The following is a 17,476-nucleotide window of genomic DNA, read 5'->3' as shown; positions in this document are numbered from 1 at the left end:
AAACCTATCAGTCAATCAATCAATCTATGAAATTTAAAGTCTTTAGTTTTACTTTTCTAATACTATCTAAATCTAATCTAAATGACTGTTTTTGTCAGTTGCGTAGTGGCTTTGAAAAGAGCATAAATGGGCGCCCAGATTCCAGACATTGCTCTGAGGAACAGCAGACTTTGATTAAAAAGTTGATTGGAGAGGTTGCAGAAAATTATAGACTGCTCAGCCAAAATGATTTCAAATGCCTTGAAATGGCATCCAAAGCCTGAACGACGTGGGAAAAAAACGGTCAACTACCATTCGAATGGATCGAAGAATAGCCAAAATGGCAACGGCTCAACCAATGATCAGCTCCAGGAAAACCAAAGAAGACTTAAAGTTACCTGTGAGTACTGTTACGATCAGAAGAAGGCTATGTGAAGCAAAGCTATCAGCTAGAAGCCCCCGCAAAGTCCCATTGCTGAAAAAAAGACATTTGCCACAGGACACATTGACTGGCCAAAGGAGAAATGGGGCAACATTCTGTGGACTGATGAGAGCAAAATTGTTCTTTTTGGGTTTAGGGGCCACAGACAGTTTGTCCGACGACCCCCATGATGTTTCTCATACTGTGGTGTTGGGCCTATTTATCGCATACCAGGGATCATGGATCAGTTTCAATACATCAAAATACTTGAAGAGGTCATGTTGCCTTATGCTGAAGAGGAAATGCCTTTGAAATGGGTCTTTCAACAAGACAATGACCCAAAACACACCAGTAAGCGAGCAAAGTCTTGGTTCCAGATGAACAAGATTGATGTTATGGAGTGGCCAGTCCAATCCCCAGACCTCAATCCCATAGAAAACCTGTAGGGTGACATCAAAAATGCTGTTTCTGAGGCAAAACCCAGTAATGCAGAGGAATTGTGGAATGTAGTTCAATCGTCCTGGGCTGGAATACCTGTTCACAGGTGCCAGAAGTTGGTCGACTCCATGCAACACAGATGTGAAGCAGTTCTCAGAAATAATGGTTATGTAACTAAATATTAGTGCAGTTATTCAAAGTAAAGCAAACCCTGGAGACATTTTTCAGTTTGTACAGTAAATGTTTGAGTTTGTAAAGAAAAATGCAAATACTGCTATTTTTTTGAACAGCCTAAAATTCCTTTTTCTTCACTTTCTGTAAAGGTATAACACAAACGTGATCAATTTTGGTCATGTTTTGATTTGGAATTGAATGTGCAGTGTTCTCAATGCATTGATATTATGGAATTAAAAGCTATTCTAAGGATTTTGAGCATTATTCCCTTTTTTAAATCGCACTGCTATTATTTTGAACGCAACTGTATATACGGCTTCAGTTCCCTCTGTGTTAAGTTAAACATGGCTGATAGCAAAGTAAAGCGGTGAAAATATTCTAAATATAGCGTACACTTATACAGGGCCATCTTTTAGGTGGCTAAAATACAGTACGTTTAGCAGTACAATGCTTAGCTTCCGTATCGGTATGCAGAGATTTTTCAGAAGCAGTACAGAAAAGTCTTTTTACTTTTATAAACTTAATGTTTATTCGTATATACATGAATATATTAATCTATAACCAAGAAAGGAGAGAATGTACAATGCAAAACAAAATCTCTATATACAAATCAATAAATAAACAAAGACATAATCAAGGACCGTTTTGTATTCTACACAGGTTTTTGTGGGGAAAAGTAAAACAAAAGTAGACTGCAGTTAGAAAAAGTTCTGAAATTCTTTTAGTTAAAATGGAAAATGGCACCCGAGCACAGTTCAGGGGAACAAAACAAAATAAAAACACACACACCACACCCAGCTGGTTTCCAGTTTTTTTTGTTTTTTTTTTCTTCTTGTAAACGCAGCCTTTTTTGTTCGAACTCGCACAGAATCAGATCAAATCACAAAAAGGTACGTCATTGTCAACACGGGCTACGACGACACAAACCAGTCCAACATCAACCTCATCAGCACAGAAACGCTCGCGGGGGCAAATCATTTAAAGTTCCACTCATGTGCACAATGTTTACGTCTTCGGAGAACACGCTTAAAGTCGAGACGGAGCTGCTGCAGAAACGTGTTACTGTGTTCAACTGGGAAGACAAGGAACCACTGGCACAGAGATGGGTTTTTTTTAATCAAAAGCCTGATAATATGAACGTTTTAGTCCCAACCAAACACAGACAAGGAATTAAACATTTAGTGAATTAGGAGGAAATTACTGAGCATGTGACCCATCAGTTTAGAAAAAAATGAAACTATATATTTAGACGTCTTGAGTAGGAACCAGTGAAGTGAGATTGTATTGAGAAACGCACTAACACATTATGGGTTTTGGTCTTTTCATGGGAGTTATTGACAATAAGACAAATCCAAAATTATTCACACTTAACCCTTGCAAAATGTGTCTTTTTCGGGAAGTCTGTAAACAATTAAAAGTTTCAGTGTAAACATAAGTGTGGTAGTAGATTTGCTGCAGTACATTTCGTCCATAGTCCATAATCCAACATCAAGTAGGAGACACCAGAACGCTTTTTGTTTTACAGACACTGGTGTATTGAAGGTCCTGTGGCAAACAGGTTGCTATGAAAGCATGGAGGAGAAACTCTAATCTACAGCTGAAAGAAAGCTTTACACTGTGCCGATGAATGCTTGTAACACTCTTAATGTTTCTGTCACTGCTCTGTTGGGTTTTCACCATCTTTTGAGTGGTTTTCAACTGTAGTTCTCATCCCTGAAACTTGGCCAAAAAGAAAGCGAAAACATCTCAAAGTCCGGTGTGAAATGTTAAGCACCAATTGGAGGAAATCCATTGAGTAATGCTTGAGTTCCAACACACCATAAAGTCTTCCTGATGAGGTGTGCAGGATCAAAAACTCGTGACATGTATTCACTTCATTACCGTTTCGGTCCCCACAACGTTGTTAATAAAGTGAGGGAGATTTGTTGTTTCCTTCATATAATTCAACCACAAGTGTGTTGAACACATGTCGGCTGTAGTTTATGGTTAAATGCTGCTGATTTTTGACGGCAGACTTTTGAATATTTGCAAATTCGGCAGCGGTTTGACCCTGAAAGATGTTAAAGGAGACATTAAAACACAAGGAGGATAAGTTCATGAGCGTGGGGTTTCTACAGCAGCTCCGGACAAACATCTTTGCTTAAAGTTTCTTGGACGATTCTAATTCTTCACAGGGAAACGGGTCCAGACATCAGTGTTCTCACCCTTTTTTTTCCTTTTTTTTTCCAGAAAAATGCGACAACAGTAAACATACAAACTTATTTTTTTTTCTCACCGTGAAAGGCAGAGGACTTGTCTGTAAAAAGCAACCTTTTTCTCTCTTTCCTTGTTATTTTTGGCACATGGAGGGTCAAGCCTGACGCCTTCGCTGCCCGCCAGCAAAATGAGCCATTAAGGGGGAACAAGATATTTCTTTTTTTTTTAAGTTCACAGTGCTCAACATGACGCGCCGATCAAAAGGCGGAGAGGGCAGAGTGAAAAAGGTCAAAGGTCACAGTGTTCAACATCAAAGGATTTCACGCCAAACTGGCACCAACAACATCCACGACAGCCAGACTACGTGCCTCCTGCCGCTCGTCACCATATTGCTTTTCGCAGGCGCTTCATTCATTTGATTGTTAAAAGAATTATGAACTTCATGCAGGTGAAAATAATAATAAAAAGGCAATACATGGTCGCAGTGCAATCCAGGCCAATGTAGTATTTTGTTGCAGTGATATAAACAACTCAGGAAAAAATCCAACCTTTGATATCATGAAGTGGTTTTGGTGAAGCCACTGTCCCTTAACTAGTGATTTCCTACATTTCCCAGGATGCTCAGCAACATGTTTATGTGCTATAACATAAGCTGCATGTCATTAGGCATGTCCGGCTAACTTTCTCATAACCTTCAGTAGTAACCGAGTGTTACTTCACGGGCCAAAGTGCGTGAGATTACAGGTTATGTTAACTTCAGCCAATGTTACCAAAGACAGCGTTACATTTGTCAGACATATTGGGTAGTCCTCATCTTTAAAGCATAAAGATGTGAAAAGAATGTAAGCTAAGCAGCCAAACCAAAGATATGCATTACATTATTCCTCATACTTTGACTTTTAGCCTCAGGCCTTAAGCCTGATATCATGTATGAAGCATAAGTCCACATTCAAGAGCCCTTTTACAGCGTTCTCCTTTTAAATCGAGTCAGTTGGAAACATTAAAAGGTCAGCTTAAGGTAGCAAGCTATGGCTGACAAAATCAGTTAGCGACAGCTGTTATTTCAACCGGCAAAATCTACAGCCGCCGGCCTGAAATGAGAAGCTGCTTTTGTCTAAAATCAAGGACACAAATTTTTCAGAAATAACTAAGAATTGTGATAAATCTGCCACCATCATTGTAAACTGCATATGTACTAAGGGGGTTGGGGCTTAGCTAATGGTCAATAAAACAGATCATTTAGCACTGACTGACTGAGAAACTGTGCACTTTCCAAAAAAGAAGTCCTTTAAAAATAACTCTGTATCCGTGGGAATAAAAGAAAGATGGAAAGTGCATCACCAAAAACTGCTTTTTTAAAACAGTGGTATGATGTTTTAGGTTGGATTTTTCCTTTAAAGAAACAGATCCTAGACATCTGGGCTCCTACGCACTGTGTTTTACGGCCTGATTTAAGGAGCTTTTCTGTATTTTGACAGGTTTTCCAAATCTGGAAATCATCTAAATCTTTTCCACACTTTCTGTGAGAGAGAGAGAGAGAGAGAGAGAGAGAGAGAGAGAGAGAGAGAGAGAGAGAGAGAGAGAGAGAGAGAGAGAGAGAAAGAGAGAGGACTCTGCTGCCATTACCACGTAAACCACAGCAGACACCGCATGAAACCGTTCTGCAGGATAAATTAGTAGTTCTGCAACAAATAAGCCTGTCATGGCACAGTTTGAAAAGTGGTTTCTGATGGATATGAAGGATGATCCGCCATGTTGGAAGAACTAAACCACCAAAAACACTCTTCTTCACATGCAATAGTATGGTCCAGGGTTAAACCAAAATATCACTTTGCTGTTGCAGAATTTTTTTTTACTAAAGATCCCTTTTTTTTTTTTTTTAGAACATTTTCTCTGTTTTATGTTACATATGTTTATTGAAGACACTTGGGCTTAAGAAAAATGTAACAGGCACTTTTCTGACAAAGACTAATCAAGAAAATGATTGGATGATGAATCGACAGCAAGTACCTAGTCAAAATGTTTAATTTATATCGCATCATTTTGAGTTGACATGAGTAGATTTATTTTAAATAAATATAATTTATAATGTAATATTAATTTCTAACTTTGTATCTGTTGTTTTCTTTTCTTCTCCTGGTAGAAATGGGCTTCCAATCTTAATCGTAAGATTAAACTGAATTTTCCTGAAAACGGCAAACCCGACGTTGTTCAAAACGTCTCACTCGGCAGGCGAGATGTTTCTGTCGTCTTTCCAACATGGCGGCCGGCGGAGGGAAGGAGAGAGAGCAGTGAAGCGATGAGGATAATTAGCAGCACCATGTCAGAGCAGAGAGATGTACAAAGCCAAATGATAGTAACATGTTGATATCGTGACGAGTCTATTAACAAAATCTCATGGTCCGTTTCAAAAGAATATACTGCACAGTTGGCGTTAAATGATATTTACACTTTTTGTTTGTTTTCAGCTCACTTGTTCTTCCCTCAGGAACGTTTTGTGTCCCAGTCAAGTGCTATCAAAAAGGACTGACACATCCTTCACGGTGTAGTGGTTACGATTCATTCATAAAAAAAAAAAAAAGACAACAGTGGCATGTGATTCATGGCTGTGCCCACTGGATTTTGACACCATGTTTCCATTTCAGGCTACCTGACCTTTTGTGTTTTTTTTTTTATAACATGGCAGCGTTCAAAAGCTTAAAGAGTTCAGATCCCTCCACATCAGCGCCGCTGGTGTTAAAATGCTGAAATGAGTCCCAGCGTCCGCAGAGTGGAGAGTTCAGTGCTGCAGTCCCAGAAACACTGTCGACATCAGGAACCCCGGGGGCCAGAAGGTAAAGGCGGCGGTGCACTCACGGCAAAGGTTCCCTGAAAAAAATCGAAACACATTCGAGCCACCCGGCTGTTGCACACATCTGCGGTTACTCGCTGCGGCTTCGTATTGATCTTGTATGTACACTCCATGCCAGGGGGAGTACAGGGATGAATGCTGCCAAGGAAATCTGGCGTTTTAAAAATTAGTTTTATCGAAGGTGCAAAGAGGCTTGAACAAAAATCTTTAAGAGCTGACCGAGTTAAGATGTAAACAGTAAAAAAAGTAATGGACCAGGAAATGAAATGGATCTGCGTCTCCACGAGCCGACACAAGAAGTTCCGTGACATTTCAGAGCGAGCGGAGGCTGGCGGAGAGTTCGACCGGTTCAGCCACCGGGCCGCGGCGCCCCACACCAACGCCGCTGCTCCCACAAATGTGTCCTTCTGTTGTCATGAACTTGCAGCCTTCATGAAAACAGCTTCTATTTTGGGCGTTTTCCTGCGACACACTTTGCCTTTTAAAAGTCCTCGGAGGGTCCTGATGACGCGACAGCTGTTCCTAAGTGCTAAGGTGCTCCTCTGCTTTCTGCTAATCCGCAGAAAGGTTACTTGGTCATTTATCTCCTCTGGCGTCTCAGTCTTTGTTCAAACCAAAAGTCAGATACTTGAGGTTAGTTTTCCCCTCCAACAGACTCGAACACAAATGTTTCTTCTGAGGAGCGGAGACCAGAGAGGGATAAGGGGGTTGGACGGGAGGCAGGAAGTGGTGCGTTTCTCCTCAGAAAATCCCTTTAGCGATTTTCAGTCCCTTCTGTTTCATGCGGGGAAGCGTGGAACTGGCCACGTTCTTGGCCCGCATCGGCCGGGCCAAGCCGCGCTTCTTCAGCACAAAGTCGTAGTTGGCAGTGGAGTTCATGGCGTAGAAAACGTTAGCGTTGTCCGGGATCCGAAGCTCTGCAGAACGAGACAAGAGAAAAGTCAGTCTAAACAAATCAGGTGTACATCTTTTGTGTTGGGGAGAAATGACAATTCATTTAAATAATATGAACATTATGATTTATTCTTCCCTGACCAAACACTGGATATATGTTCAGCATCAATGTGGTGATACAGTATGCATGAATAAAACATTTCAAAATAAACGTGACACTTAACATGCCAGGTGTGTTTTCGCTGTTAGTGGGTCCTCAGAGTTACTGCAGGAGGGCCACCAAGTTACTGTTTAATTATTTAAAAAAAACTAAAAAAAGCCAAAAGGTAAAATGTCTGAAAATATATGTACATAAACATGGGCCCAACATATTAATAGCAAAGAGAAATCTGCCTATTTGTGATTTTATATTATTTACACAACATTGATGACAGGCTTTACTGGCCTGTCGGTAAGGTAGGTATCTACAATTAAACTTAAGGATTCACTGTGCTACATGTAGGCCCAGTTTCATTTGCAACTCAATTTTATTCAATATTAGTAGGGGGTCCCTGCTCCGTCTCTCTTTCAGCTCAGGGGTGAAGAGCCCTGATCTACACAATAAGATCATAAAAAAAAAAAATGAAAAGTTCATCTTCGTGGGGGGCTCAGTAGACCTGGCAGCTTCTTTTTTGCCCTCCATTTGCACTGTGGCTGCTGTACCACTTTGTCCTGTTCTGTTTGACCTCTTGATGACACAGTAACTCGTTCCAGAGGATTAGCTACACTCTTTTTCTTTTACTAGTACTTGCAATACATAAACAGCAATGAGGCACAGACATGTCTTAATAAATAACATCTGCAAATGATCTGGTGACCTGGTGATCTTCCGTCACAACACAGTCTCAATGTGAGTGTTTTCAGTTGTTTACCTTTGTCCTCAGAGATTTTCTGCATCAGCTCGTATTCCTCGGTCTTCTCTCGCTCCAGGTTGTGTTTGATCATCGCCTTCCTGATGACGACTGGAGTCTTGTCTTGACTCGTCACCTGAATCAAACGGACCAACATCAAGGACTGGTATCTTTGTCAAAGTCAAACTACCTGTATGTAATCTATCCACAACAATGCCTATGTTTTCATGGTGATACTACGTTTCTTACCGATATGTCAGTATTCTTACAGTCTAAGGCATACAAATTATGTTTTTTTACTGCTGCTGTTTAATATTGTTTTCCTTAATCTAATATTGTTTTCCTCGTTTTCATGTAAAGCACTTTGAATTGCCCAGTTGCTGAAATGTGCTATACAAATTAAGCTACCTTGCCTTGCCTTAATCAGAAAAGTTGTAAAAACTTTGGCCTCCACTGCAGTAAAACTAATTCTGGTATATTCCTGTAAAAGTGTCCAGGTTACCTGACTTTTTAGCGGGAAATAAAGTAAACTTCAGAAATTCAATTCCTGTTTTTGTCACTGTACATGTTTTTTTAATGTTGTGCGTCAGCGGTACTTTACAATACCTTGAATCTTTTGTTAAGAACTTTTAAACTTGGACCTTGGCAAATTAACAACAATTTAGTTTATGTCATTATGTTTTGGGTGTTTTTTTTTTATTTTTATTTTTATTTTTTTTCCAACCTATTATGTGACCAGAAAACGTAAGTTTCCGTGAGCAATTTCTGTGTTTGTCTAAATGACATCTTGTTTTTGCTAAGCACATATTATTATTTTATAGATAATCTTTTTGGAAAACTGTCACAGGTTGAACTCAAACGCTGGACCTTGTGCGTTGAGAAATAAACCTCTATATTTTTGTGCCTGCTCTACCAACTGAGCTAACCAGCCAGTCCTAAACACATATCATTCTACCATTTGCTAATTAGGATTATTGCTCTGAAACTAACTAACACGATATAAAAGATGAAAAAAAAAATCATTCTTTTACACACAGAAAGCTGTAGTTAACCCACCAGGATGCTCTTGTACATGTTGCCGTTCTCCACGTCCAGGCTGACCCTGATGATGCAGCAGTCGTCCACCTGCTGGTTGTACAGCGGCAGCGACAGAGTCGAGTAGTTGGACACCGCAGACACCGAGCGTTTGTGTGAGCGGGAGGCGGACAGCGGCGTGGAGGAAGAGACGGAGGAGGAGGAGGCGCTGCTGGAGCCCGAGGCCGAACCGGAGCTGGAGCCCGTCCCAGAGGCGTCCAGAGACGACAGAGACGTGCACTCCCAGAACTGAACGGCAGAGCAGAGGAGGTGGTCAGGACGTTAACTGCTTTCATTATCTTTGTGATTAACAATTTTTTAACCACATATGAAACCTACAACTCGCAACATCAACAACCCGCCCCCCTACAAAAATTGACCCATCTCCTACTTCATAGACTCCGGCTCGCTGTGAGCTAGCTGGATCTCCGTCACGAAGGGAAGCCCGCGGCGCTCCATACCCGCGCAAAGTCACCGGTTCTGGGTAACTGGACTACAAAATGCCGAGGCCCTGATGGAGCTCCAGGGCCTGCAGCTAGCCGCGATTCATAGGATTGAAGGGAGAGTAGCAGCTAACGAAACCTCTAATGTTCATAAAAATTCATTAAATTCAAATCGGACACCATTGTTAGCTTTATAAGACCTTGGAGTAGATGTTATATAAGTGACATGACGAAATTCAAACTGTAAATATACAAAAGTTACGCCAAAAGTGTAGCAACAATCTTTTCCCCCAGATTAAATGGGACATATAGCCTAGCTTGCAGCTCCGTGGAGCCCCAAGCCCCGGTCAGCCAGTAACCGAGAAACGGTGGGTATGGAGGTTGCCGCTTTCTCGTCAGACTGTGTGGAGCTCCTAAAGTCCGACACGTTTTACTAAATTTGCAATTAGCCATCAATTTTCGTAAAACGGCCCATATTTGAGCTTTATATAGTTGATTTCTTGCTTAAAAGAGTCTCAGAAGTGAATTTAATAACGAAATAGCCCGAGAAACAACGTATAACTTTGCAGTGTCTGAAATGAGACCTGCTGTCTCGTCTCCAATGTGTTTCTATGGGATTCGCTCAAACCAATCAGCGCGCAGCTCATCTAAATATTCATGAGCATACCATATTTGGAAGAAAAGCTCTCGTTCCAAATAGAGCCATATTCACAGGGTAGTTAAGGGCCTAATAAAATAGCATTCAGGCAATTTTCAGCCCAACCAATGTTACATACCCTATTAGGAGACCTTAAGGAACAGTGTAAAATACCCTATATAATCATTCTATCACCCCTTTAAGATATTTAACTTTGGATGCAGAATGTTCTTGACAGTGTTTATTATTATAGTTAAAAAATCATTGCAGATAAAAAACAAAATTGCAAATAAAAAAAGATAAACTAGTTACCGTTGACGTTGTATCTGCTGCTGAAGCTTCTCTCCCCAAGGCAGAGACGGTTAGTTTCACTGAAGGAGTCGACGTCTAAAGAAAGATAGAGACTATATCACCGAAACAGCCACACAGCTGAACATGCAACACAAGCATATACTAGGCTGCTGGGAGGTGATGTCCTATATAAAGCCAAAATTGGACTGCACAGGTTAGTCAATAAAGCTGGGGGAGGCAGAATGCAAAAAAAACGCCAGAATTTGAAGTAAAATGAGAAGTCTCTCTTATCCAACAGTTCAGTCCTATATTATCTGCAGCAGTGTGCTTGTGGCTTAGCAGAACTTTCACCGAATGGACTTGCATGCGCATCTGCGTTTGGAGAACAGCCAATAGGAACTCTCTCTCTCTCTCTCTCTCAAAATGACCTGTGATTGGCCAAAGTCTCCCGTCACGGGCTAGATTATCTAAAGCCTGAAAACAGAGTCAAGAGGAGGTGCAGAAGTCTAGTTTTCTTTTGTACCACTTACAATATGCTGAAAGATTATTAAATAAAAATAAACCACCTATCCCAGCTTTAAGTAAACAAGTAAAAGTTCTGCATTGAAAATGTTACATCAGTAAAAATATAAATCATGAAAATGTAGTTATATTTACGGTATTAAAAGTATAAAAATGTCCCCTTGTACTTGTATAAACGGTTGGGTGGTTTTAATCTATAACAAAACATAGTTTATAAACTCTTCATGTGCTTCTTTTGCAAAAAAATAATTAGTCAACTAACTAAAGTTGTCAGATAAATGTAGTGATGTAGAAGTAGAAAATGGCATGAAAAGAAAATACTCAAGTAAAGTACAAGTACCTCAAATGTGTACTTGAGTACAGTACTTGAATACTTTGTTACATTTCACCACTGGAAAAGAAACTTACTTTTGTACATGTTTGCAGTGACTTCTCTATCCCGTCTTTCTTCCTCACCTTTCTCTCGTGTCCCTCCGGAGAATCGGACAGGAAGCTGGCGTTCACGTCCTCCAGGTCTGAACCGCTAGAGCTGACGGAGGTGACACTGAGAGCGTCGCCGCTGTCCCCCCCGCCTCCTTGGTACGGTCTGTAGTGCGAGTGGTCGAAGGACTTTGAATGAGAGCCTGGGCCGCCGCTGCAGCCGGCCTCCGTCAACTGCCGGCTGTACACGGGAAAAAAAATAACAGAAGGAAGAGTTTTAAAACAGTCGTGATGCTTGAGAAAAATCCTCTGGCAATTATTTGGCTGTAGTTACATATTTGGACACAGAGTATGTATGTATAATGAAAAATAACTGACTCTCTCTCAACACTCAGTTTTGATCAACACTGTCACTTACTCGCTCCAGCGCTTCATGATTCCTCCGTTCTTCTTGGCTCGGAGCGTGTTGCTGGCCGACTCTGACAGAGGCTCGATCTCGCAGGACAGATTGTAGCTGCAGGAACAGGAAGTCAGAACCACGATGACAATGTTAATCTGAACTCATCTCAAAGATGAGACGAGGGCGACCGTGTTGTTCCCGGCCGTCCTGCCAATTCATCCCAGAAATCCTGCACTGATATTGTCAGTAAACACAACCCCGAGTGCTTAGAATTTGGGAAATGGGTCTTTTTTCCTGCTGCATTTTGCCATTTTTTTTCCTGATACCAGCTGCGTAATTTACCTAACAGACTTGCCTGGTGCAGCTTTATTACGTTTTGATATATTATGATGAATATTGGTTTCAGATGCTCCCAGTGGATTTCACCACGAGTGTATGAATCTAACACGCATCTTTCCCCTTTTGTGTTATCGTCTTGACAGCAGTGTTTTTTGAAATGTGTTTTTTCGCCCAGTCATTTTAAAGTGCTCGCTGCCTCCCCCTGACCACCAGCATCTTATTTTGCTCTATAAGTGCTCTGTTGTTTTTGTGCAGCACCAAGCTTCTCAGCTCTTCAACTTCTCGATAGCTGGGAAAACCCACTCAAGATTACTGAAACCTACAAGGAGTAGGCACCCTTCTCATACTGTAATAACCATTTCCACCAACATACACAGATGTTTTATTCTTAAGAGTGAAAATGGAGCACATATTGAATGTCTACCCACTGGATGTCAGGGTTTGCATCACTGCCCCCCCGAAATCCTACACCAAAAACAGAAATACATCTAAAACCTAATTAATGCTGCAATTTGCACACAAAAAATGAAAGATGGTGGGTGGAAAGATGTGGGTAACGAGGACTGTACACTATACAGAGTGTTGGGAGGGGAGCGAACTTCAGAGTGAGGTCAACCCCATCAACTGGATTATAAATAATTTCCACTCACTGCATTATTTTATGTAATTTAAAATGTTTCAACACAAGCCAGTTTTTTTTAAACGTCTATTTCTTCCACTACGTGATGTCATCGGGCACTTATTCTAGTTGTAAAAGTTAAATCTGTTAAAAGATTATCTTCAAGGAAAACCAGCAGTTCAGTCAGACGACTCACGTTTGAAATGTTTATTATAACAGCAGGACATTGTGTTTGGCGGCCAGACTCCGACCTCATCACTCCCCGCAGTATGGGTTTACATGAGATATTGGGGAGTGATGATAAAGTAGCTTCCCCATGGCCGGAGCCTGCAGGTGGATGCTGGGGTGGTGGTGGGGCTAACAGTGGCGCCAGCGATACAGGCGCGGGGCAGCAGCAGCATTGACGAGGCAGAGATGGGGAAATTGTGCAGCAAAAAATAGACTTGAGGGGGTGTGTTTGGTAAATGATACAGGGAGTGAGGCATGTCACGTGTGTGTACGCAGTGCAGCTCGAGTTGGCTGCCTGAACTAGCTCGCAGGTGTCGCCCCATTAATTAGAATCCTTCAACACCTCACATACGTAGTAAACTTTTATCTAGTCCTGATTTGATTATTCTTGCCTGAGGGGGACACACATTGTTGGGACAGAGGGAGAAACAGAGCGACTGACCTCTCTGCCTCGCTGAGTTTCTCCACGCCTGCGAACCACTCCCTGAAGTGGCTGTCCTGAGTAAAACTGTAGTTGTTGGAGGCCAACTGGAGCAGTTTGATCTGAGCGATCACCTCAAACTCCTGCAGGTAGAGAGCAGTGCGGGAAACAATAAAAAAAAAAAAAGGGGTTTAATTGTCAGATTTGTTTTTATCTGTTTGTCTGAGCTGGAAGAAATGTTTTTTTGTTCTTCTATTAGGTTTTTACAGTCTTTACAACCAAAGAAGAACATGGGACTCACCTTTCTTCTCTTTTCAAAGTTGATCAGACCACCCTGAAAAACAAAAAATGTGAAATGTGAAAATTAAAAAGGAGGTAAAAAACCAAAATGTATCACAGTTAGGGCTGGGTACCGAATTCAATACTTTTTAGGCACCGACCGAATTGTCTCTAAAGTATTGAGTATCGAAAAATGCCTCATCATTCAATACCAAAGGTCAATACCTAAGGAGTAAATCTCATCAGCGTCAGTGAGCCAATAAGCATGCAGCGTCATTCTACCAAGATCTAATAATAACGTTACACGTCGTAGAGACACGCAGGAAAAACTCTACGTTACACAGAGACGGGGCTCACCTAGTAGGAGCTGAAAAATAAATAAAAAGATTTATGCGTAATGTTGTAATTTATTTTGTTAAAATGGATTTTATAAAATTTGTATCGAAAAAGGTATCGTTCAGGAGCCGGTATCGAAATCACGGTATTGGTATTGGTACCGGTATTGAACATTTTTGAATGATCCCCAGCCCTGATCACAGTAATATCACACGTCAGGTGTCTGACCTCGGTGTAATCCTTCATGGCAGTGTCCATCATCACCAGGTCCGTCAGGAAGGTCCCCAGGTAAGGAATCGTCCCCTGCATCACTCCCTGTTCACAGAGGACAGAGGGACCATCAGTGGAGGTAAAACAAAACAAACATGGAGGCTGAGCGAGAAAACAACCGTTTAACAGTGTCAAATTTGCCTAAGCTCGTGCACACCGCTCGCACACTATGCTTGTTACACACACAGGGACGCGCAGCAGCACACAAACAAGAAAAATATTAAAAATAAAAATATTACAATATGAAATAGTATTATGATATGATCGTGCGCTTTCACTTCACGCACGAGCGGATCAGTTTCTTCTCCTGAAAATCTCCTTCCTGTGCAGCAAATCCTCCATCATAATAGCAATGTGCCAAGGTACAAACACGCCTGGCTTTTAAAGGGAATGGGAGATGACACTCTGACTCTGAAAACACACCTATGATTAATTAAGACACTTTTGACCTTTTGAACCATGCGCCTGGTGCATGGACCCTTTTTTCCGCCGTTAAAGTAGCAAAAGTGGATTCGTACATGCCCTAAAACGCACCTGCGCCACACGCTTCACGCTGTGCGCTTAGATCATTAAAAAAGGGCCCTTACTCTCTTTCTCCTGGAGAAACTGCAGTGACTTTACTTGCCACTAGATGAGGCTGTTGGCACAAAATTGATGCTGCTCTTTGTTCAGTGTTTTGCGAGGCAGCGGTCCAGGCTGAATGTGTGAGTACAACAATGTGAAGCAGTAACGCTGAGATGTTGTCTGTTTTATTTTGTGGACTCACCAGGTCTCTCTGCTGCTGGTGTCTCCTCTGAGCTCGTTTAGGGTTGATTTCCAAAGTGGCAAACTTGGAGGTGCCCTCCTGCAGAATAACAACAGAGAGTATGTTTGAGCAACGTGAGCAATATGCAGCTGGCCTGGATGTTAGAGAGAGGCTCAGGGTTCAGGTCTAGAGGGGTATTGAGTGGGAACCTCCCTTCATGGATCTAAAATGTCCAAAAGTTTAAAAAGGGAATTGTTGTAAGTATTACATGTAAATGTAAATAAATAAATTATATATATATATATATATATATATATATATATATATATATATATATATATATATATATATATATATATGATACTTCCTAAATACTTGTTATGGCCCTAAAAGTGCATGAAAGTGGATGGGGAAAGGAATTAGTTTGGTTTTCAGGTGTGTAAAAAGTAAATTACAAGTTACAAAGCAATACAAATGAACATGAATGTGAGCATATTTTCATGCTGACTGTTCTTCAAAACATTTCTCCTTGTTGCAGAAACTGGGGGGGGGGGGAATCCACCTCCCAGTCACATTCCTCAGAGTGATGTAAGGCTCAGAGGCCTTCTGCAGCCTTCTGTAATTCGAGCTGACGCAGTCAAGTGAACGCAGCCTGGCCTGAGCAGATAGAGCGAGGGAGGCGATGCCCCGAGGTTCTCTTTCACACAGACATCAGATCAGAGCGGTTATCTACACCTGCCAAAGGTTTCCTCCTCCTCTTGACGTCAGCGGGGGTTCCCTCAGAAGAAGCCCCATTCCATCACTGTTCCATCAGCAAACTACTACATAGCAGTACACAGTAGTAATATTCTGAAAAGTCCCAAACCAACAGTGAATGTATCTACTAACAAGTATTGTGTGTGTATCAATGCCTGATATATCTTCTTCCTTTGTGCTATTGAGCTCCATTGTTACAAAACACATCAATGAGCCCAGGGTGTCATGTTCCTTAATTAACATGAGCACACACACTGTAGTATTTATTTTTTACCATGAAACTATACATTTGTGACCCATTTTAAAAGTGCAGGTCTTCAAAAGGAACCACTGGGCCTACTTTTCTATTTTATTTCTGATATTTACTGTGATACACAGTTTTTAGATTGACCCCATAATAAAGTTAACTCCTATTACTTCTGTTTGGGGCATAATCATGCTCTAAGTTTTGGAACTACAAATCCCATAATTTGAGGGCTTTGGGGGACGTAAATAGGAAGTATAATGTTGCTGTAACGTCAGTTTACCTTAATGTTTCTTTAGCTTATATTCGTTTACATTTTGGGAAATCTGCATCATTAAACGTAAGGCGAGTTAGCTATTATCAGCTCCTGTTTGCAGTGCTCCCAAAAAATGACACACAACTATCACTGAATTACTTTGATACTGAAGAAAACTTAAAAACGTGATTATTTTCAGGCAAGTTCTACAGTTACCCTCTTTTCTTTTCCATGCTTTCCAATCCGACGTTTGTGGATGTTTAATTATGATGGAGAATGGAGAATGTAATAATGATATCTCTGAACGGTGTAAGTCACTCTGAACCTAAAAATATGTGTATGCTGTCTTTGGGTTCAGATTTGACTGAGTTATGACGCAGATAAGAAGTTAGAATTTTAACGTAAATTGTGGTAAATGAGCCCGCTTAATATATCTACCTGAAAATGTTTATCACGCTAATCTTTTGTGATGTTTTGTTGGTGTTAAAGTTGTACTTGTTATGACTACAGCAAGGTATGGAACGTGTAGAATTTGCGGTTTCATTTTCTGTCCCGTTTCTCAGCTCCTGCTGTCTGTCCTTGTATCGCGTGCGTCACTACGAGAAGGTGTCAGCGCCTCTCTCAATTAAGCTCCATAAATCAGATTAATGATGACAGCAATCTGTCAGCTGCAGGGAGCCCACCTTGGACATCATGAGTAATAAGTATGGATACTGTGATCCAAATGAACATGATACAAGGTGTTCCTCCCCTGCAGGATGTTTCTGTCTCTGATGTTCCTCTGCAGCTGTTATCAAACAGACGTGAGGAAGTCCACCAATGGGACGGGGTCACCAAGCCATACATCCTGCTGCTCTCTGTTCAGATGCCATGCAAACACCTTATATAACTCACACAGATTGATTCATTGATTGGTACAGTATGTCTGATTAGAGACAAACACTTTTTACTTCTCCCTGTCTATGTGTTGTTATTTTATTTTCTGTAGCTCCTCTATCTCATCATGCAATCATCATTGGTATTACGTTATTTCTACTGTAAGGCTGTTCAGTCTAATCTGATCATTGAACTCGTTACTGCAGGTTTCTTGCAATATTAGTGAAACTATACCTATGAGTCTTCTGTTGTACAGATTTTAAGTCACTCTGGCTAAGAAGATCAGACAAACAAGCAATAAGGATAACATCGACTATCACAATATATGTAATTTTATAGTTTAATACTGATCCTGTATAATACATTTTCTGGAAATTCAAATGAGAAACTGTTGGGAATTAGCACTGGGTGATACTGACAAACTGACATACTGACAAATTATTTGATTATTTTCATTATGGATAAAACTGCAGATTA

General features: G+C 41.0%; 1 protein-coding gene across 7 annotated transcripts in view; it reads right to left on the bottom strand.

Moving 5' to 3' along the window:
• Positions 1–1,515: 1,515 nt before the first annotated feature.
• Positions 1,516–17,476, bottom strand: part of LOC144518654 (ral guanine nucleotide dissociation stimulator-like) — a 63,644-nt gene continuing 47,683 nt past the window's right edge. For 5 of the 7 annotated variants that reach the window (XM_078251481.1, XM_078251479.1, XM_078251477.1 and 2 more), the window contains exons 9-18: positions 14,889–14,966; positions 14,081–14,167; positions 13,539–13,571; positions 13,259–13,380; positions 11,649–11,744; positions 11,219–11,471; positions 10,310–10,384; positions 8,900–9,166; positions 7,865–7,979; positions 1,516–6,976 (exon numbers count right to left, since the gene is read on the bottom strand). In XM_078251481.1, coding sequence (XP_078107607.1) covers positions 6,801–6,976; positions 7,865–7,979; positions 8,900–9,166; positions 10,310–10,384; positions 11,219–11,471; positions 11,649–11,744; positions 13,259–13,380; positions 13,539–13,571; positions 14,081–14,167; positions 14,889–14,966 — 1,302 coding nt within the window. In that variant the 3' untranslated portion in view covers positions 1,516–6,800. The remainder of the gene's footprint in view (positions 6,977–7,864; positions 7,980–8,899; positions 9,167–10,309; positions 10,385–11,218; positions 11,472–11,648; positions 11,745–13,258; positions 13,381–13,538; positions 13,572–14,080; positions 14,168–14,888; positions 14,967–17,476) is intronic. The other 2 variants (XM_078251475.1, XM_078251480.1) reach the window with 1 other exon arrangement.

This window comes from Sander vitreus, chromosome 5, assembly GCF_031162955.1.
Source record: "Sander vitreus isolate 19-12246 chromosome 5, sanVit1, whole genome shotgun sequence".
NCBI lineage: Eukaryota > Metazoa > Chordata > Actinopteri > Perciformes > Percidae > Sander > Sander vitreus.
The sequence above is the reverse complement of the archived record's forward strand: the minus strand, read 5'-3'. Positions and strand labels throughout refer to the sequence as shown.